This window comes from Helicoverpa armigera, chromosome 13, assembly GCF_030705265.1.
Source record: "Helicoverpa armigera isolate CAAS_96S chromosome 13, ASM3070526v1, whole genome shotgun sequence".
In the NCBI taxonomy this organism is placed as follows: domain Eukaryota; kingdom Metazoa; phylum Arthropoda; class Insecta; order Lepidoptera; family Noctuidae; genus Helicoverpa; species Helicoverpa armigera.
In genome coordinates this window covers 641,157-665,151 of record NC_087132.1, presented here as the reverse complement: position 1 = coordinate 665,151, position 23,995 = coordinate 641,157, and the positions used below count along the sequence as shown (strand labels likewise).

Here is a 23,995-nt window from a genome sequence, read left to right as displayed (position 1 = left end):
TTTTGGTTTCTTTTACTCTACGGGTTAAGTAATCTATTCTCGCTTAGTAGGTACTAAACTCCCAAAAGCAAAATAAAAATCTCATACATCAACTCGTAACATTTACTAACTCGTTGTCTCTTAAGTATTCCAAATTCTCATCATATAAATAAATATAAACTACACAAATAAACATAGTAAACACGCACATAACATCTAGTTACACCCAAACTATTGTCACCATATTTCATTTCAAATTACACCGACGCACTTCACGTCACTCCCACTAACTTTGCTAAGTGAAACTGTATACATATTACATTCATACATGTATATTTGTATACTTGTATACACGCCTTGGTGGCAGCGCCCTTACAAAGTGGGACTCACGCAGATATTATGCAAAAGCCACAAGTAATTATTCCGAGGATGGTCGGCAACCAAACAACGCAACACAATTATATACAACCAGCCCTTATAATGTATACTTTTATATATATAAAATATATGTTGATATATCTAATTGTTTATTATGAAATTGGAAAATTATATTCTTGAACCAAATAATTGTGTCCATAAATAAATGTTTTTGCAGTACATTGTATGGGTTACGTTATTAATTCTGTACAATAAATCTTTATAGAAAAGCCCTCGTGTTTCTGTGACACGATATCTATTCATTCGTCTACATATTGTAGTGAATTAAGTAAATTGTTTTATAAGAAAAGCTTCAAGTTTAAACTTTGGATCATTGTAGCCGTAAAAACATGGCAACCTAAAGTTAGTTCTGCAGACTTACTAAATTAGTCGTTTATATTCTAAAAATAAACTTTAATAATTTTAATAGATCTCAATAGATACTTCAAGCTCTCAAACGGCCAATTCACTCTTTTCACAGAAATTCTCTTAGTCGAGAGGGCAATTATTCTAGTCTCAAATTCACCCCGAGTACACTTAGTTTAATAACTTTTAATTCTGCCCATTAACCCCCACCCCATTTGATTCTTGTTCGCTATTTTGACAGTTCCGAGGAGTTTCCATAATAGCCCCCTTAGTCTTTGAAATTCAAACCATCTTTGTAACAAAAGTTTTTTAATAACGTTTTGACAGAAAAAATGTTCATTTAACTTTTTATCGGCGGTCTTAATCTAGATTTGTTGGTTAATTTTTCTGTGTGACTGTACGTTGGAATTAAAGTTGGATTAATTTTAAGAGATAAGTAAAGTTTATTTGGACTTCATTACTTGTTCTTACAAGTTCGCATTTGTCCTTATAAGATTATAATTATTTCGTTTGAAGCTGATTACGCACAGAATTGATCTATTGTCATTATCAGGATATTACTGGTTACGTGTGACAGTGGAGGCGTTCTAATCTATCATAATGTAGATAAACTAATGGTTTCACTAACCTCTCGTAATTCATACTTAGCGTCAGATAATTGTGATATAATTAGTTGGAAATAAACATTCATAATTGTATCATCATTCTTGGTTAAAATAAGTGCAAATCTACTATAACTTCAAGTACGATTATATTTATTTCTAGTAATAGGAGCCCCTCATTTTTTTAGATCCTATTAAGACGTACGATAATTCCTTTATAAAGCTGAACTTACTTAAATAAGTAAAAACAAGAGCTATTTAATAAAGAATAAACTTTACGATTATGAAAGTCTATGCTCGCTTAATTTACTTTTCAAACTAAGTTCATAGATAGTAGTTGAAATAGTTTTCTATCTGCTTGTATGTACAGAGTGATGTGTATGTAGGTATACAGGATGATGTTTTAACTGAGTATGAATAAGTTTGATCTACTATTTCTAAAACTTATGTAACAATTTATGATCTACTCAAGTATTAGCAAATCATTCCCATCTTCCTTACCTAAGTTCCACGGCCAAGTTTCCAACTAGCTCCGTTCCAAAGTAGATTCTCCCGGGTGTCATAAGAACTACCAAGGGAATTGTTCACACGGAACCCGGGTATCACTGGGTATAATCTGTGCAGTTACCTGGTATTAACCGGGTTATTATCTGTCCGCTATGTAGGACAGATTCGATTGCATATAATTCCTTTGTGATTGCTTGTGTTATGTGTGTAGCTGTGGCGGTGGTTAGTGGTGAATTGAGGTTCGAAGATGTCTGAAGTGCATTTTTAATTGCATTTCTAGGTGTAAAAAATATCAGTTTCTTGGAAAATTTTCAAAAGCAAAAGGTTTTTATATAGTGGTAAATTAATAATTATTTTCTTAACATAATTTATCTCATTTTGGGCCGATTCATTTATCAGTTTACTACTAAAAAAAACTGTCAAAAGGTCAGTCAAAAGTTACCTGACGATTTAAAAATTGGTCCTTAACGAATAACGAAATCACAGGTCCTTATTATTCTGGCAGTACCTAAGTACTAACTATAGAATACGGTATCGAAAATACATGCTACAATTTTCCAACAAAGAAAACCTTATTCCTTACCTCACGTCACTGCACGTTGCAGTAAGGTGCACATTTTAACTTCAGGTTATATTTAATGGCAACCCTATAAGTTGGTTCACGCGACGGAGACGTATCGCGCCGATAAAACACGACCCGACGTGTCAGAACATATTTACCTTTTAACATGGAGGATGTAGTTCGTGGAGGGTTCAGTTTTGTATTGAATACTAGCTTCAGCCCGCGGCTTCGCCCGCGTAGTTCGGTTATATCACGTTTCCAAGAGAATTCTTTAAAATTTCGCGATAATAACTATCCTATGTTCTTTCTCAAGGTCAACTCCACTCTGTACCAAATTTTATTAAATCAGTTCAGTGGTTTAGATGTGAAAGCGTAACAGACAGACAGTTACTTTCGCATTTATAAGATTAGTAGGGATACTGTGCCGTGTGCAATTAACTTTCATTCTTCAGTTGTACATTCTGGGCTTTAATTCCTCGCTTCTATAGTACACCTACAGTCCAATATATTATTGTCTGTTAAAGTAGCTACGTCTGTTAATTCTGGTTTCCATGTATATTTCTCTGTCATAAAAAATAGTACTGCATAGATTCTATGATTTCCATAGTCAAATGACGTCATGATCATTTTGAATAAATTACAATAAAACAGCTCCAGTGTACCTTTCTGGAAAAATAATTGCATTACAAACCAAACCATCCGTCATTCGTATAGTCAGTTTTATGTTTTTAATATTGAATCTCCATTTAGGTATTATCTGCTCTATGTTTAGCAACACGTATGGCTTCCGATCAACGTGTAACTTTATATTAATTACCGGCAAGGCAAAGTGGTGTAATATTTTAATGGGCAATTAGAGAATAGCTTCCATGTTTATCCGGATAATTTATACTATGATATTTATCTAGTTGTAACCTATTGTTCAATGTATTGTTTTGAACATAATAATATGTTTTAAACGTGAAATTAATACGCCGGAGTTACATTTAGGAGTAATTTTAGTGCGAGTTGTTAATTAAACTATCTCGTTCATTATTTATTTAAGCTGAAATTATGACATTTATTTTGTGAAATTCGCTGTATATTATTAAACCAACATCAAACCAGCACTTACCTAATATATTTTCTAGGAAATTTAGTTTTATTAATAAAAACGTAAAAATGATTCATCAATTTAAAAAACAGCTAAATCGATCAACTAAACCTTTTTGTGAGTTTTAAAATCATGAAACAAATATTATAAATAATAATTAATTTATTATGAAATATAACCTGATCTAACAGACAGCTCATAAAGCTTACATTTAATTAATCAAACATTAATAACGTGAACCATTGCTGGTTCTGATGGCAATAAAGACAGAGATTCATCACGTGTGGCAAGCTATGTAGCGGGAACATTGGTAATGTTACGACCTTAGATTATCTAACCAACTGGAGACGGCACCGCCTTCAAAGATACGACTTTCAAGAATACGAAAACGCCACTCATACTCATCTGTAGGTACACGTGTGTAAAGGTGCACCTTGCCTTTGTAAGACTCGGTGACTCGGCTATTTCTGAACGCTTCCGAGCCGTAACGATGAAAATTTGCAAGTATTTCAGCCACATTACTATGATTTGATGTAAAACATTTGTATGTATGTGATCGAGAAATGCATGAGAGAGCTATCACATTACATGAAATCCACATCTCGTCTTTATCATGTAATGTGATTGGTCGATCCCCACACGTCTCAGCTCCACTCGTCTCCGCCTCAGTGGAGCCGCAGCCTTACTTCAACTCACTGCTTGGGCAGTTTTTTTCGCTTAGAGATGTGTTCAAGGTGGTTCCAGTGGGTTAAATAATCTAAGGTTACGACCGTATTACACTGAGGCTGCGATTTTGGCTACTTGGAAGTGTCGTTAAACTTAATGGTAGTGTCACAGAGCAAGATGGCGGATTTAAATAAAGGTTTAAGGTATTTTACTGTGTGGCTCGTGGAATTAAAGATCGTGTAATGGTGGTAAAGGATTTGGTTTTGTTTAAGTATAAGGGTGTTTACATGCCTTTGTTGAAATAAATAAGTTTGCACAAAATTTTCAATTTAGTAATTAATTATTTTACTTTGAATTAAAAATCCATGGGTGATAAGTTATTTCTCTACTTTCTGTGTCTTCCATTGCATGTCACGAGCTTCGTCACATTTCTTTTATCCTAGACGACGCGCGAATTAAGATATTAAAAAAAAAGAAACATTCGTAATAATAACTCTGCCTGAAATAAGTTATAGTTACCTGTATTACTTGATGCTTAATACATATAACATGGGTACATAAAGTCAATTTAATTACATCAATTACACTTACTTAGCGCACAAAATAATAAAACCTAAAACCCCCACAGTATATAAAGCAACAATTAAACCAATAAAATACGAAAATGCGTTCAAATATAGCGCTGCAGGCCAACCCCATTCTATCCACCCTCAGGCCTTAAATACCTACGAAACATGGATAACAAAATGACTAACGGAGATGCCATAAATAACGCCATATGTATGTCTTAAGAAAACAGCGCGCCAACATGCGGGTGTTCAGGGGTCGAGAACGTCACCAGCTCCGTTATCATATGCCTTCTTTAGAACCCACCCAGTTTTAAAATAAAATCACTAATCAATCAAGACCTATCTTTGACAGATAAGTCGTTATTTTACAAAGGAACTGATCGTTTTAATCACGCCTACCATGACCTACAAGAATGCACCTAACCTACCTTTCTTATGGCATCTCCGCTACCTTTCCTACCTCCATGCTACGAACTGAAACGAAATGTCGATACTTTCATAAAACTGGCCCGGCTTAACGACTTTTGCAAGTTAAACCGTTTCACTAATACAAACCGTTACTAACTCTCAACTCGATATTTAAGCACTTTCGTATCGATTATTACAGGCTGTGCTTTTTAGAGCTTTCAGCCAATTTGAGTGTTTGTAATAAATATGATTTATGCACAATATTAATTGTGAGATTTATTGGCCTATTTAGAGGGGAGCCTGTTTTGAGAAGCTGCTGTTACGTTTTGATTACTTGCATTTTATTGAAGTTAGGTAATTATGAAGTACTGCAGAGTCGTAAAAACAAAGTTAAACACTCGTTTGTATTTAAGGGTTTTAAAAATATGTCAAGGATCAACTTGTTAGTGATTTTTTGCCAGTTCACATAACAAAGAAAAAGAGGTCCTAACAATTTCCAAAAATGTAAAATACAAGCAAACTTAAAACAAAGCAAGTATCTTCAAAACCGATTCATAAAAACGTTCTAATGTTTCCAATAAACCGATTTCCAACCAATTGACCAAAAATAAAAGGGACCTCTACGGTTTTCAGTTTCAGTGGAATTACTTGAAAGAAATTGCTCTGTCTGACATAATCCTTTGATCCCCTATTACTTCATTGTTTCAAGAAATAGCAGAAATTATATTACTTAGTATTTTTTGCTTCCAAACTTCTTAAAGTCGATTACCATTTCTTTTTCACAAAAAGAAGTATTTATTGGTAATTTTTGAACAAAGAGAATTTTATAAAGTCTCAAATGAGCGGGTTTATTTTGTGGGTACGTACTGTTTAAAATTAGAATAGGGCTTTGAGTTTGGGATAAAATATCGATTTTCTGATTTATGTAAATTGTTTGTTGATTGATAGGTACCTACCTAAACTAAAATGCTTTGACAACTACCTACTTAAAACAATTATTATAGGCTTCTGTAATATTTAATGCCTTCCAAGTTAAGAAATATAAGCAAATTCTGTAACTTCTTGAATATCTTTTCAGTTACCATTTTCTCTTCGACGCTTTCAGAATACATTTCCGTTAAGAGTGTATCAAAAAAGCCTTCTGGGTACATTACCCGGTGACAGCGATGAGGAGCAATTTTTTGATGCAATGTATTAGTTTTAAGTTGTAAATATAAGTTTATTTTTAATTTTTAAAATTAATGTAAATATTATGTAAATATTATAAAATAAAGAATACCATTTCAAAAAAAAAAAAAAGAGTGTATAGAATATAGAATAGACATACATACTCCTAACGGAACACACTTGTATATGGTTTATATATTTAATGTATTTTTAAGAGTATTTTCAAAAGACAAACTGGATAGAAAATTATCACCAGCAGAAACTAACAAGGGCAAACTAAGACTAGTCGCATCTGCTTCCATCAAAATTATATGTTCTCAACAGATAAATAAAGTATATCGAGTTACCATAGTACAGAGCCCTTCACTATATTTCGAACTACCATCCGTCTTACTACGCCTCACCTACTTACTTCTAAAACACCTAAATCGAAGCAAACTGAAACTACAATAAAGCAAGCTAAACGCCGTAAATACGTAACAACAATAACAAACGGTGCATAACTTCAAACCATTAAAGGGAAAGACAAAAGAAAACCCATAAAACTCTGGGCCCAAAAGTTCCAAAATGGCCGAGAAGATGGAAGGTAACAATTGGGTAGGGACCGGTTGAACCCGTTTCAATTGGGAACATTCGTCTAGTGTGGCTCTAATACCGTGTAATCATTCATTTGGTGCTACTTCGAAGGGAACAATCCAGATGAATTGTTCCTAAACGGTGCGTACACCTGATGGGTCTGGTGTCTTGGGATTTTTAAGGTTGAAGGTTTTTGGCTTTTGAATTTTATATGGTCTTCATTTGCAGTGATGATCCATTAAAAGCTTTTGGTCGAAATAAATTGTCTGTGGCATAAGAATTTTAGAATTATTGCGACCATCGGTCCATTTATGAAATGCGATGCAAAGAAGTAAATATAAAATAAATTGAGAGACCCTTTCAACAATTTTTGTTTTTCATAATATCTTGAATACTTGAATGAAATCTCAAAGATATAATGATAAAAATATTTCAATAAAGAGTGTAATATAATATGATTTGCATGCTGTAAACGAAAAACTTTTGGATCCAATATCAATTTAATTTCGATGTGCAAACTTCACCCACATTGCGAAATAAGATTTGTAATATTATTTTAACTTCTCTCAAAAATCGTTCAAACGAATAATATTTTTACGAACTTGGTAAAGAATTTCCGATTTAAAATCAGCTGGTAGAATATTATGATTAGTTAAGTTGAGGGTAGGTTGCACCATTTAATTACAATGATAACCAAACCATAACCAGCCATGAAATTGTCGCCCATTGGTCAGATCGGTCATTTGGCGGCACGTTACGGTTTGTTATCTATCATTATCGTTAAATGGTGCAACCCACCCTTAATAATTTTACAATTCAATAGTCTTGATATTTACGTAGTTCGTTCAAGGTATATTTTTCAAAGACCCAGCCCTGCCGATAGTAATAGAGCCTTTTCCAGGAGGAAAAGCATTTTAATTATTACTTCGAATGAAACTGCAGTACGGCCGTAATAGGAAGAAATATTTATGCGTATAATTTCCCAGCGGTATAATCAGTATTCCTGATTACTATGTTATCGTGTGTAAGTATTAATTAGTGCCCTCGGGGAATCGTGGCCCCTAACTGTCTACATCAAGCCGGCAATTCATGAAACCCTTGCTGCGTTAATTATACAATTAATATTACATTTGCCAATCTTTTTGTGTAACTAATAAATAATATGGTAAATGGTAAAGACACAATATGGTCTAGAAGTCACACGTAGGTATATTGATTTATGTAACACTCTCTAATTGGTATTATTTTAGATCGATTTTGTAACAATGCACCAGATAGGGTTACATGGGAAGATGTTTAGCAGTAATTTTATATGATTTACCATTATTTCTCCAATTAAAAAATAACTTCGCGCGATTGTGCCGCATATTTTTCTCTTACCATATTCTTCTGTTTTTGTTTTGTGTGTTTTTTATATGTATAGTCGCTTTTGTTTCCGCGCCATGAACGCGAATAAACATTTTGATTTGAATTTTTTCGGTTTGTTTGACGCGGTTTATTTTACAGAAACGTTGATTACTTTTTACCTGATTTTGGAAAATGATACTCTCGGTATATGCGTAAAACCACCGGAAATAGCTAGTCTTTAATACCTACTAAAAGGTCAAAGTTTTAAATGAATGTAAAAAGTATATATTGTAGTCATAGGTAAACACTCGAAAAGACAAAAGAAAACATTAGAAGCTTTTGTTTTGCCAAGTTATTATTGCAAGACATTCGCAATATTATTCATAAGTTAAAATATCATGTTTATTATATTCGAGTGATGTTTTGTTAACCTTTGATTAGGCGGAGTTTCAAGCCAAGATGGTTTAATAGATTGAAAGGTTAAATAATTGACTATAGCGTGTATGTAAATACATATGAATTCTACATAATACTGAAATAGAAACGAGAATTATTTGTTAAAAAAAAAAAACGAAAAAAAATAAGGTTTATAACAATTTGACTTTAATTACGTTTGTGAAAAATGCAACACCTGCCAAATATTTCAGTAACATTTCAAAGTTAAACATCCTCATTAAAAACAGTTAATTAAAGTAAAAAACTAACTAGGACACAACGAGATGAACCAAACTAGAATAGTGGTCAATTCGGCTATTACGAGATACACCGATCTCAACAATATCGAAAACCAAAAAAGTAGGTAATTTGTAAAATAATCTAATCAAGTCGAAACTCGGTTATATTAGAGAGACTCTATTATTGGATCAAACTAAGAGTGACCTTTTGACACAAAGAAGATTATACAAGTATTAAAGCTCTCAACTCGGCAACCGCCAACTTTCGTGATGTCCCTATTAATTCTATAAGTTCTCAAAACTCTAGGACAAATTGTCAAAACAAATCAATGTCAAAAGCGTATTAATTAGGTTAACTAACTTTGTGCTAACTTATTATCTTCTGCTTTCCTGATAACTTAAATGATAATGTGATTTCGCTTATTTGTTAAGTTCTCTCTGCAAAACGTCTGCACTAATAAAGGTAGATTTTGTCATGGAGATAGATGGTATCTGAGCGTCGGTTATAGGTTACATTTTGTATTAACTGCCTCGTTGGTCTAGCTGTCGCAAGTGCGGCTGCTGAGCACGAGGTCTCGGGTTCGATTCCCGAGTCGGGCCGAAATCGCTTTGTGGGTTTTAGAAGACTTTCACAAAGCAGCCCGGAGCCTGGAAGCTGGTGATTGATACACCCGTGCATCGGAGAGCACGTAAATGTCGGTCCTGCGCCTGATCTCTCTCCGGTCGTGTCGGATTGCCGTCCCATCGGGCTATGAGAGTGAAGGAATAGGGAGTGCACCTGTGTCTGCGCAAATGCTCGTGCACTATAATATCTCCTGCGTAGTTGGCTAATCTCCTTACATGAGAACAGCCGCCGTAGCCGATAATCGGCTAGGAGGACATCATCATCACATTTTGTAAAGGTCCGTGAAATTCCGTGTCCGTTCTCTTCCGGGTAAAACCGGGGAATAAAGCTAGTTAGTTATTTGATATTTATACCAACACTGCGAATGGAAATGCGAATCGTCGGGAAACGAAGTTTGTGTAATATTACGTTCCTTTGTTTGAAATTTCCATACATTTGTACAGTTTTAATTTTGCTCTGCTCTCGGCTGAGCCCATTTCCATACTAATTTCGGGATTAAAAATAAGCTGTGAAATTTTAATGGCCTCGGCCGTGGTGTACAATGTTCGGTTTGATGGGGTTTGTTTAATTAGCTTGTACCTAAGGGAAAATGGCTAATATACCTATGTATATAATCCATAAAACCGGCACTCTCAAGGTCCATGCTACATAGAACCAACAATTCTAAAGCTAAAATATTTTAAAACTCAACTTTGACCTGATTTTGAAGACCTTAGTTCGAAAATATTTTACAGAATTTTTCTTGCGCCATTGAAAAGCTAATTAAAATTTCAGCCAACGAGACTCACTTCATCTGACCCAAAAAAACTTGAAACTACTAACCCTTACAAAGTGCAATTGTTTCAAAACCATTTCGCGATATTTCACGCTACTGAGTACAAAACAGCATAAAAATGATAAACGGCGAACCGGGGACACAGATACATTCGCTGAAAAAACATCGCTTTATTTTATAAAGCGTAATTTAAGGAACGCTTGTACTGAAAAAGTATTCAGCATGATTTATTTTTCAATTTGTCTTGTTAGTTTAAAAATTGTGTTTTGGTTTTGGTTATGATTTTTATGAAAGTTATTACAGCTCTTGATCTAGGTTTCTTCAATTTTCTAGATGAGACCTTGTTAACAATTGAGTAATATAATACTGTTTCTATCTCATGTGCAAATTATTTCAAAGAGGATAATTTTGATTTCGCGTTTTATTTGAAAAGTACAACGTGTGTTCACTTTAATATTTAAAATGTTGTCCCTATCAAAACTAGACCCATCTTATCAATAAGGGAGGCACATTCTTGCAATAAATTTCCACCACCAGGTAGACCGGGTCACCTTAAATAATCCCTTATTCGGTTCTTTCGACACTTACAGGAAGATGGCGGCTTATCTACCGGGCCTCGGCATAACCACTTCCTGTTGACTTAAAATATCGTTTGTCTTGTAATCCAATATTCCGGAAAAAACATTCTAATGCGAAAAGGACCCAATTCTTACATTTCCCTTTTTTCCTTTCAAGTGGTATAAGTTATTTGGCTGTGCTATATCGTCGGTTCGATTGTTGGATGATGTGAAATTAGGTATCTATGTATTTTCCTCATCACATTGCCAAAGAAAAAACATTACCTTTATCTGAAAAAGGTATTTGGCAACAGTCGCCAAAATATCTATAGACATCTTCATACCTTAAACTACTATTATCAAAATCATCGATATGCAAATAGCAACTATAATACAGAACATCCCACCACTAACCTATTCACATCACCGAAATTCAGTTTAATCACGAATTTCCATCAAGACTTGGAGATTACCTCAAACTTGCTACATGAACTAAGTATTTATGTAAAGGAATACTGCCGAAGTAGACTACGTAGCTATAATCTCCTCCTAATTCGGCCATAATTCACAGAACTTAACCTTAACCATTTGATCATCCGCGGATTAACAAAAAGACGGTTACGAGTAGTGATGTGCGAGTGTTGTCGATAAAATGTGTAACAATATAATTACGTGATTAATAATGCTAGTGTTTGCTGAGATTGTAATACAGTTTTAAACATTAGGACAAAATGATATGTATACTATACGTACAATAGTTACCGATATATTATGTAGACTACATAAGAATTAACACAATAAGAAGACTCCAACGTAATAAAAAGGCAGCCCGCCTTACAGTAACCACTTAGCCGAAAAGATACGAAGATGTCTCCCACTTAGCCTAAATTAAGGCTCTCAGTATTCAAAACCCACAGCGGAAACTTAATAGCAACAGTAGGCCCATATTCTTTAGCAGTTAAAAAGCGGGAAAATTGTTTTATGGTAAACGAAACAAAAGTTTCTATATTCGCGAGGTCGGAATTAAATTTCAAAAGTGGATTCTATAAAAAGTAAAAGCCTATTCTCTTTGTAAATATTTTATTTGTTGTTTAACTGAAATTAATAAACATTTTTAGGGTTTGTTTACGTAAAATGCCTAAAAATTTCAATTGTTATAGTCGACCAAAAGAACGTTTTCAAAATGAGTAATTTATCGATAAAATCACCGCAATAGAGACATGAAGACAACACTATGTTCGGAAGCTCCAAGCAAGAATCTTTCCTATGTAAATTTATTGCAATACTCGGCGCGCCCCGCGGGGTTGGTCGCCGTACAAACACGCCAGACGTTCCCTCTGATATTTAAATCAGACAAAATAGGGACACTTGCGGTATTGTACGTCTCAATAGTGGTTTGTGGTTTGCTTTATTGAGATCACCACATTTTTGTGAAGTTGGTTTACGGTCTCCTGAGAGGCACTGTTTGAATTGAGAGTCTGGTCTAAGCTTTTAAAAACGGAAGAGAAATGTGTGTTGCCATGTTGTATAAAATGTACGTACCTATCTACTTAGAGAATTTTTACATTATGTGTTATTTATGCAAAACATTTCATTACATTTGCCTCTTTCCTGGAAATTGATCATATTTTAGTCAAATAAAAAACAAGAGGTGTTAAAAACAGTCTAATGCAATTATTTTTTAACACAACATTCTGTCACGTGTCAAAAAATAACAGGATCACGTCTGAACTCTAAAATAAACAGCAAATAAACTATTTAAACTCGTAAAAGGATAAAACTGAAATCAAATTCAAAATGTGTCACCGGGGAATAATCCTTCGCTTTTAAAACAGACACTATCGCAGCCGCTGGGACATTCTGCAATTTATTTCTTTACAAACATGGGTGCCGTTCGGCGTTGCTCGTGAATTTATACTAATCCTTTCAGAATTTGTTAGTGTTTGTGTGAAAAGTTAGAAGTGGAATATTTGTACTGGATTTATTTGAGATGTTAAAACGACGTTTTACCTTAATTTGTACTCATTTGATTTTCATACAATTTGACAGGGTGTGTGTATCAAATTAGGTTGTTTTTATATACTAACCAGAAAAACCTAGTAGGTAAAGTCTTTATGGACTCTTCAAAAATGTTGTGTAGTTTTCTACTTCTACTCCTATTATTGCTATCTGACGGGCACAAAATAAATTTTGAAACGTTAAGGTTTAATATTAATGAAAAAACTATTCAAGTGACTTTGTACAAGAATTGACTCAACGCAGTAATTTAAACTCGCTTAAACTATTCAGGGACCTCTGTTTATCAAAAATTTTAATAACTACTTAAGCAAACATTCTCAAAATAACTTAGAATTTTATATTAAAATCCAAAAATTGCAGAATAGCTCAGATTGCGGGAAAATAAAATACGTTCGTCGTTCAGTCATTGTGAACGACAAAGCAATTTGAGATAATGAATATGTTTGCAAAATGACTGTGTGTCGTGTTGTGTGTTGTACCAGGTTGGTGATCGACTTTGTTTTTTACTTGTTAGATCTTTTGCTTGTTTTTAGTTTAGTTTTGTGTGAGGAGATTTTAAATTATCACTTCATATTGGAAAAAGTGTGGGTGAAGTTAACGGACTTTGCGTGTTTTTTAAATATTTATTTATTTAATACTTTTTGCACATTTTGTACTTTACCCTTTAGACTTTATTAGCGCAGTCTAACCGTATATTCACGGTTAGACTGCGCGTACCCATAGAAGTTCATAAAATCAACAATGATGATGATTTTCACCCTGAATTACAGACCACAACCATAGACATCAGTTCCTAATATAAGATTCCATTATCACTTTCCGAGGTTAGATTGGATATTATTTTCATGCATAATGCATTTAATTATTACTCAGTATTCAGCAAAAAGTACCCGATTCAATCATTTTTGCTTTTGCACAGAAAGATGGAAATTATCAGAATAACAACTGTTACCTCGAAAGGTTATGTATTTACCGCTTAGCATGCAACGTTCTTTCTTTGAAAACTGCTAGGACCAAATTGAGAATCCCTTTTCTGAAGTCGGTCAAAGATTTTGAAATCCCTTTACATGCAATTTTGAAATTTTCTGATGCATAACGTTTTTGATATATATATACTTAGTCTTTATTTTTTCTGTCCTAACCCTTCACATTTTTAATATAAACAGCTACCTAGGGTCTACGTTTTTATCTTTCCCTTCGTACGTAGTAGATCCGCGTGAACTACCCCACTATAAGTTCTATTCAAGCGTCCATTATATAAATTGCATTAGGTCCACAATGTTACAGAGAAATATGAAAATGTGAGCAGTCTGTATGCAAAAAGGTCGATCGCTGGCTGCGACGAGATGATATTTTATTACCATCTACATTATTATAGTCTGGTTTGGGGTTCCTTGGTCAGAATCATAAACTAACAAATCAAAATTTCACTGAATATTTCTAAGATTTATAAACCTTTATATTTGAGGCAGAGGTTGACAGCATAGAAATGTGAAAGAAAAGATAAATAGGTACAGTTTAATACAATCTCATTAAATAAATGCAGCGTATATCACTTGTTTTGGGCACTTAATTCTACCTAATAGTAGAGATTTGTAAAAGCACAGAGCGTACCCTACATGAAAACTAAACTTGTGAATAATCTGCTTATCTTCCATATAAACACTCGTAATCTATAGTGACTATCAATACAAAAACAATCCAAAAAGAATATTGTGTAATGCATAACATATACGGAACCATTGTACAAAATAAATCTCAAACTTAACCTCCTTACAACGGGCCGAACGTTCTGCAATATCGTGGAAGCAGGTTTTAGATAAAATTGATTTTAGCTTTAAAATAAAACCTACGAGATACATCGCTGAATATTGCCGCTCCGCTTTATGCAAAACAGTTTCTATATTAATTTCTCTATTGATTCTTTGTTATCTGGGGAAGGGCTTACACAAGCACACTTTAATATTCATTAATTACGCTGGGCCGATAATTTGTGAACTGTATGTAGGATTCAGTAGCCATTGAAATGTACTAACTAGTCACCATGGTATATATATAGTCTGCATGAGGCTCAATCAGAGCCTCAATAAAACAGTAAAACTCTGTAAAGTTTAAAAAGAAAGTAGGTACAAAGTTTTGCAAACAGTGAAAGACTATAGAAGATTTATTATTTTGGAAGTAGCGGAATGCAATACACTTGCATTTTATCAGGTTTCTTAAAGTAAAGCCCAAGAAACACTAAAATACAATCAATATACCCAGTACCCTACTCATACAAAAACTAATCCTATGTAGCAAATTAATCAATTTCCCTTCTCATGTACAACACAATTTCCTCAATATTCACGTTTTTCCCCAACATGACTGGTCCATTTTATGCATAGTTATTTTGGCGAGTACCAGGAGATCATAGCTATAGAGGCGATTACGTGCCTGACTCGTGCGTGACGTAACTGTTGTTGTTACTGTAAACATGTCACAGTGTAGACTGAGCAGTAGGACAGCTCCGTACAGATAATGGGGAATAGTTTGAGAAACTGTTGAGTGTTTCATCATCCTCCTGCCCTTACCCTGAGTGTTTATTGGTATTTATAATTTTAGAAGGTATGTTTGTTTGTGTATTATTGCATTGGATAATAAGGGATGAGTAGTAAACTTTTCTTTTTTAGTACATCTGGATAGTTTGTTTTCTTTTTCATTATTTTTGCTTATAATGTACAATGGCATACTTAACGCCTTAGGCATCCTACACCAGTCTACTAGTACCTAGTATTTGAATAGATGTGTTTATGTCGATTATAAATTATATTCATCTCCTTACAACCAGTTATTTTTAAGGCATAACCTCAGCGTTGGGATAGCAAAACGAAATTAAAATCCTTCAGTCAGAAATACGTCTTCCAGACCAAAAACAGCCCAAAACTTTTCTAATAATAAATTCCTTTTATATCTGCGAGGGTTCTCTTCCAGGAATAAGATATACGTAGGTACTTGAATTTCGTAATACTACTTCTGCACAGTTGGAAGGAGTGACAAGGGTCACCTGATACCCGTAATCTACTTATCTGGAAGATTGAAATTAAATTCGAAATCCATCTTGTACGTGACGTTCTGATAACATTCGATACTGTGGCACGTGTCACGAAATCTGTTACTTGAACTGGGTGGACTGAAATTAAGTTATAGTGCTGACTTATTGACGTTTAACGTATCTACCTGTCTGTTTGTATATTTCGCAGATAGATATTTTAATTTAATTTATGTTTCTACCAGAAAAATGCTAATTCGATGCGCAAGCTCAGTAGTGGCCTAGGCACCGAGTCATATAAATACAATGTGCATGTACCTTTCTACACAAATAGCTCACTCGCTTCTGTGGGATAAAACCTATGCAACAAAGATCGTTTCTATAAACTAAGTATACTCAAAAATTCGTACTGAAGATATCAAATATATTTAGTGATTTCAACGATAAAACAAACTCCCTAATTAGAGTATTTATTAGTGTACAAGATGATAGACAGTTAATGGCAACGCGACGTCCATAACGTTGTGGGTAACTTGATCTCATACATCAATCACTACATCCTGTGGAAGGCCCAAAAGTCTATTATATAGGAAAATATACGAGTGCCTGCTATTTATAATACGAAATTATCTTCAAAATGATGCTGTAGTGTGGGCATTGAGTGGGCTTATGTGGGAGTGATTAGTGTGAAGAAAAAATGTTAACAGTAGGAGCTGGAAATTAGAATTTTTAAAGTAAATGGGGACGTGGGCAGTTTTGGACTATTCCCTGATACGCTTTTTGAGTCGAAATAATTCCTTTTGGGAATTCCCAAATCGCATACTTCTAAATCGTATACCTATTAATTTTATTTATTTTCAAATAATACTACTTTGGGATTCGACTTCGGGATCACTTTATCAAACTATGTTTATTTGAGGACTTTAGATTATAACCCAAGAAAGAATATTCTTTCCCTAAGTAACATATTATTTTATACCCAAAACCACACACTACCCTCAAGATGCAGCCCTAAAATCGCAGTAAACACAGCCCCCATTTGTCCCACTATTTACCACCCTGATAGATGCAAGCAGTAACAAACGATCCACATTAGTAACAAGTAATCCTGCATTGCATCTCCGTGTTTGCAACTTCGCGACGTGTTACCGGTTAACGGTGGCGGGCTAAGAGCTATTAACTATCTGGACATGATATTGATGTACCTTGCCATCTATCAAAGATGCGATACTGCCAGTCGTACTTGAATGTACGTATGGATAAGTATATGAGTGCGCTAAGTGTATGCTTTTGTTTTGCGAGTGCGTAATTATGTGATCGAAATGCATAGAAGAGCTATCTTACCACTATTTATTGTACCCTCCGTGCGTAAATTAGACTTTTTCGCATAGATTTCTCGTTCGATCGTCTCCAGTTGATTAAATGCTCTTAGGTGTCGGGTGACAAATACGTAGTTCATGCTTTATTCTTAGTACGCTTTGTAGTGGTTTTTATTGTTGTGGAAACCTCAAGCCCATCTTTTGATGTAAGCTTAAGAGCGTGTACGTCAACCGCGCGCCATTTGGCCTAAAATGGTACTTTTCAAACCACTGTTTCTCAGTAACTACTTATCCTATAACTATGTTATTTCTTAATAACGCAAGGTAATTTCACTGTCTATATAGTTAATTGAACATAAATTTCAATTTGTGTAGTTTAAATACTTAAAACCCCTATAACGTAACAGATGTTTTATAAAATTCCCGTTCAGCGTCTATTTCGAAGCTTAAATTCATGTGAAAACAGTGGCAAATCTAATCATATTTATTTTTTTACTCATAGACGAAATCCCCATGCCTATAGTTAGTTGAAAACATTTTTTGATTTAGGTCTCTATCTTTCAGAAAAAAATATTTTAACAATGTGAAAAATTGTGAATTTCAAATGCTTTTTTTACCTATCTATCTTACTTAATTTAATATAACAATTATTTACTATAGTAATATAACTCTTTCTTTAAAACATAAACTTTATATTATAATTTAATCTCTCGTTTTTATTTTTTTATAAATTATTTAAAAACTACTATAAAACGCTGCACGCGAGTCAACTCAAACCAGACCGCCGCAAGGCTTCACAGAGAGAGGACGTGTCGCTCCGTCACATCGCGTAGGGTGAATAACCTCTGCCGTGGATACCGAGAATAGAGTACATTTCAAGCGCGACCAACAAATCTTGATACATTACTATTTTATTGATTTCTGACACTTACGCGAATATTAGACATTTAAATAAAACTACTTTTACGGATTTTATCGCGGTTATATTATATTATTTAATCCCGACGTTTCGGATCCTTTACAGCATCCATGGTCACGGGCAGACTAAGGTGTTGGTCGTCTTGATATATTAGTTACAAACAGCTACCCTACATTTTGTTAATTATTATTGACAATCCGATTCACGCAAAACGAGCTAACTGTATCCTTAGGTCGAGCAGTTGTAGGCTTGGATTTTGATTTAATAGTTTCTATGATGGGATTCCAAGCAGGTGGTATGACCCAGCCATCTTCTCTATTGAAATTTGGATGTTTTTTAATTTCAATAGCCTCGCGAATCATCCTAGGTAGGAATCGGTTTTCTTTTGCAAGGACTTGTGGTTTATCAAATCTGATGTAATGCTGGGCCTTGTCTAGTGTGTGTTCACAAACTGCTGACTGTCTGGAACGGCGGTGTTTGACATCGGCGATGTGTTCTTTTACGCGGGTCCCTATGCTTCTTTTAGTTTGGCCTATGTAAGAGAGACCACAATCACATTCAAGCTTGTATACACCCGCATCTTGTAGAGGTATGTGACACTTGACAGGTGGTAAGAATTGACTAATCTTCTTCAGCGGCTTGAAGTAGGTTTTGATTGAAGCTCGCTTCAAGATGTAGCCAATCTTGTCTGTGACTCCTCTTATGTATGGAAGAACAGCAGGTAGACGCTCAACTGTGGCTGGTTTCACGCGGGTTCTGCGACGAGGGCACGGTACTCGGAGCTTGTTGTCGTGCAGTACTTGCTTAACATGTTGAAGCTCAGCACCCAGGTGTTGTTCATCGCAGATCCCACGTGCTCTCTGAAACAATGATTTACCAACGGTAGATAACTGTGTTGGGTGGTGGTGGGACTCACCATGAAGGTATTTGTCTGTATGGGTTTTCTTCCGATACACAGTGTGACTCAAGGTGTTATTAGGGTTACGGATAACCAAAACATCTAAGAAAGCTAAGGAGTTGTTTGCCTCTGACTCCATAGTGAATTGAATTTTGGGGTTTATGGAGTTAAGATGATTTAAAATGCTGTGACTTTGTCAGATGGTAGTATTGTGAAAGTATCATCTACGTACCGCTTGTAGAATTTGGGTGTTACGGGTGCAGATTGCAGGGCTCGCTCCTCAAAATCCTCCATGAAGATATCAGCAACAATGGGAGATACTGGGGAGCCCATTGCTACACCATCCACTTGCGTGTAGAAGTGATTATTCCACAGTAAATAGCCAGATGTTAGGCAATGTTTTAACAGTTCAGCATATTCAGTAGGCATGTTATTCTCTGCTAGTTTCTTAGACACAATCTTGATGCAGTCTTCAACGGGTAAGCATGTAAACAATGACTGAACATCAAAACTGACCATAGTTTCATTGTCAGCTAGTTGTAGATGTTTTATTTCACTGACAAAATGGTACGAGTCCTTTACATATGCTGCTGTGTTTCCTCTCAATGGTGAAAGTACTTTAGCCAGATGTTGAGCCAATCTGTAGGTTGGTGAGTCGATTTGGCTGACTATTGGTCGTAGTGGAGCATTAGGTTTGTGTATCTTCGGTAGCCCATACAGCTTTGGTGGTTTTGCGCAGCTAGGAACTAGGTATTTTACGTCTAGATTCAATGTTTCGGAGTACTTTTTTATCAAATCACTAGTTGATTTCAATGTTTTTGTTGTGGGGTCGGTCTTCACTTGTTTATATGTACTTACATCCGATAAAAGGTCTTGTATTTTATCATTGTAATCTGACGTATCCATCACCACCGTAGCATTACCTTTATCTGCACGTAGAATTGTTAATTCAGGCCTGTCGCGAAGGTTTTTTAACGCTAGATATTGATTTTTATTTAGATTCGGTTTGGGCAGTATGTTGCGACGTGGTTATCCGTAACCCTAATAACACCTTGAGTCACACTGTGTATCGGAAGAAAACCCATACAGACAAATACCTTCATGGTGAGTCCCACCACCACCCAACACAGTTATCTACCGTTGGTAAATCATTGTTTCAGAGAGCACGTGGGATCTGCGATGAACAACACCTGGGTGCTGAGCTTCAACATGTTAAGCAAGTACTGCACGACAACAAGCTCCGAGTACCGCGCCCTCGTCGCAGAACCCGCGTGAAACCAGCCACAGTTGAGCGTCTACCTGCTGTTCTTCCATACATAAGAGGAGTCACAGACAAGATTGGCTACATCTTGAAGCGAGCTTCAATCAAAACCTACTTCAAGCCGCTGAAGAAGATTAGTCAATTCTTACCACCTGTCAAGTGTCACATACCTCTACAAGATGCGGGTGTATACAAGCTTGAATGTGATTGTGGTCTCTCTTACATAGGCCAAACTAAAAGAAGCATAGGGACCCGCGTAAAAGAACACATCGCCGATGTCAAACACCGCCGTTCCAGACAGTCAGCAGTTTGTGAACACACACTAGACAAGGCCCAGCATTACATCAGATTTGATAAACCACAAGTCCTTGCAAAAGAAAACCGATTCCTACCTAGGATGATTCGCGAGGCTATTGAAATTAAAAAACATCCAAATTTCAATAGAGAAGATGGCTGGGTCATACCACCTGCTTGGAATCCCATCATAGAAACTATTAAATCAAAATCCAAGCCTACAACTGCTCGACCTAAGGATACAGTTAGCTCGTTTTGCGTGAATCGGATTGTCAATAATAATTAACAAAATGTAGGGTAGCTGTTTGTAACTAATATATCAAGACGACCAACACCTTAGTCTGCCCGTGACCATGGATGCTGTAAAGGATCCGAAACGTCGGGATTAAATAATATAATATAACCGCGATAAAATCCGTAAAAGTAGTTTTATTTAAACATTACTATTTTATTTAAAGCTCAATTTTGAACCATATTTTTTTTATCGATTGAGTTGAAATTTTGTTTGAATGTTCAGTTTTAATGACAATGTATGATTCTATATCCAATATAGCGGTATACCCAAGATGGAGAAAAAAATGTTTTTAATGCATTCCTACGATATGGGTATCAAATGAAAGGGCTTGCTATGAATAACTCGAAAAAAAATGTGTCGCGAGTCTAAATCCAATATGGCGGACTCCTTAGGCTAGAAATCACTTATTGCAGATGTCTGTTACCAATCGAGCTATAATTTTTTTTTTTTTCATTTTGGATGTACCCAAATTTTGACTTTTGATCTCGAATAACTTTTGAAGCATATAGGATAGATAACTTAAAACTTTATTTGCAATGGTAAACCCAAGCTCTTCACCAATATTTGGCTTTCCGGCAATTGTTGTTATTTGACCACAATTTTTCGGTCTGGATGGACTGAACCATTCATATAAACAATCAATTTTTCAAATCGGGCCAGGCGTCTTTGAGAAATCGAGAACAATCAAATTGAGAACAATCACAAAACAATCTAATTGAAACCTCCTCCTTTCTTTTTTTGAAATCGGTTAAAATACAGAAACTCTTAACATTGTCATTAATCATCAGTCGACTATTTAGTACTGTTGAAAATTGTATGTAATATACAGAAAGTCCTCAAAACGGAGGTTTTCATAGGTGCCCGATTTTTTTGCAAAAGAGTGTAAGTATTAACGACTTATTTTCATGCTTTTATATTTTAGACATCCATAGACTTACACTATTTTCCCGCTATTAACTATTTACTAAATAATATATTTTTTGTTCCACCAATTTCACTCGAAAGGATCAAAATGGTTTGTGTGACTATACGTGAAGTATGATAGGCACGCACACAGCCGCGACGCTAGTCTGCGCGGTTTTTTGCGTTGAATTACCTAAAGTTGACATCGCGCGCCGAGCGTACACGCTCTTAAGTCACCAAATTAAAGGCAAAGAACAACAGACTCCATTAGATCTACTATCCAGAATGTAGTAGATTCGATTACTTTGCGAGTCTTCAAGTTCGTTCTCTTACTTAGGTCAAACTCCATTTATATAACCATTCTATAAAACGTCAAATTTTAAACCTTCTTACTTATTTTTTGGCATACTTAGAAATTAAGAGTACCTTGTCTTATCGTATTAATCCATTGCAAAACACGTAGGATTTAAACCTTGTGAAAACTGAAATACAATTTCCGCAAGTGGACCTCTATCTAATGATTTGGAAAAAATCGTCTTTAGCCAATTCCATGCATCGAACAAAGATACAATACTTACAACGATTTTCTCCTCGCATTTTCATTAAGAAAGACATTAAGAAGTCTGAATCCCCCAACAGTGTGAAGTTTCATCTCTGTACACTACCTACTCTATGGCCCAGCTTACCAACACGCAGACACTTAGTAAAACGGTCCGATTACGGCGTGTTAAGCCTAATTACAACCTAACACCGTATAGCCATAATCTCATATTGTTATTATATCATTTCGGCTCTTCCTAATTGTAATTGTTACCACAGTTGTGTGTTTGGTGGGTTTTTAAGCTAAGGTTGTGAATGGTTTTGTAACATCTCTACATGTATGTATGAACATTAGCACATACTTTACATATGTGTAAGAATCTGCATATAAGAAATTAGCCTTAGTTTAAAAAAAACTGTTTGCTTGTTTTTCGTACTCATCGTAAAATGGCTTCACTCGATGAATAAACTATGGTCTGATAAATACTGAAATAAGTACGTGCATACTTTGAAATAGATTTTTAGCAAGTACATATTTAGTTAAACCATAAACCCTGCATTTTTTAGGATAGAACAATTTACAAAAATATAAATGCTCTTACCTACAGTTTGCGGCAAAAAACTTTTAGTTTCTAAAGTTATTTATCGCGAACTGTACAGATGCGGATGCGGATGCGGATGAAAATAATAACTAAAACAACATACATATATTGATAACACATAAGGTTAGCACACACATAACTACAGCGTACTACCGCTTTGACATAAAGTCTCATCCATCAATTAGTAAGGACATGTTTTGTAAAACACCCGTTAAATAAACATAGGCTTTGTACGCGATGATAATTGATTAATGGGTGCCTCTAATGTATGTCACTTGAATTGAATTCAAAGAACAAACATAATCGAATAAATCATTTAAAGTAGTAGGATGGTAACATTAAATTAAGATTTTTTATAAATATAGCCTAGTTAATATTTGCTTCTTCTCTTAAGTTGGTTATAGGTAAAAACGTTGTCAATGCAACATGAACAGATTCAGGATTTATAATGCAACCTGTAGCAGTATTTATAAAGCACATAGCTATCTGTTTCGAGTCTCCAAGTGTCCGAGTACTCGAAAACCCGACAAACGGACAAACAGATTAAGAATTAGTAATTCAAGTAAATATAACTAAACTCCATAAAATAAGTACACCATTTTAATACTGTTAACCTCTGTGTAGAATTTTCAGCTAACTTCGGCTCCGCTTCAAACTAAAACAAATGTCACGCGATATTGAACCTGTAAAGTTTTTGTGTAATTTCAGACTGCTAAGCACTTTATCGTTATACTTTCAGCTTATGAAATATTACACTGTTGAAACTTTCAGCCTTTAAATCGAAATGCTCGAATAAATCGAGTTGGAATATCAAAAAGAAAATTATAAAATTCCGTCAGCGTTAAAGAGTAATTTGTTCAATATTTTGGTGAGGAATTTTAATGTAATATCAATTCGATTACATGAAATGAAATATGTATTTGGATTCATGTACAAAATATGCACCTACATAATTATATGTGTATTTTTACTGTGAGAAGGGCTTAAAGTAGTATTTCGAGTATTCAAGAATTCGCAGCGCATGAAT

General features: G+C 35.0%; 1 protein-coding gene and 1 long non-coding RNA gene across 2 annotated transcripts in view; one reads left to right on the top strand and one right to left on the bottom strand.

Moving 5' to 3' along the window:
* Positions 1 to 23,995, top strand: part of LOC135117735 (uncharacterized) — a 283,146-nt gene that overhangs the window by 121,487 nt on the left and 137,664 nt on the right. The window lies entirely within an intron of this gene.
* Positions 18,218 to 20,100, bottom strand: LOC126054628 (uncharacterized). The gene is given in 2 exon segments (XM_049840926.2): positions 18,218 to 19,253; positions 19,256 to 20,100. Coding segments are annotated over 2 exon segments (1,623 nt in total). The 5' UTR covers positions 19,980 to 20,100; the 3' UTR covers positions 18,218 to 18,354.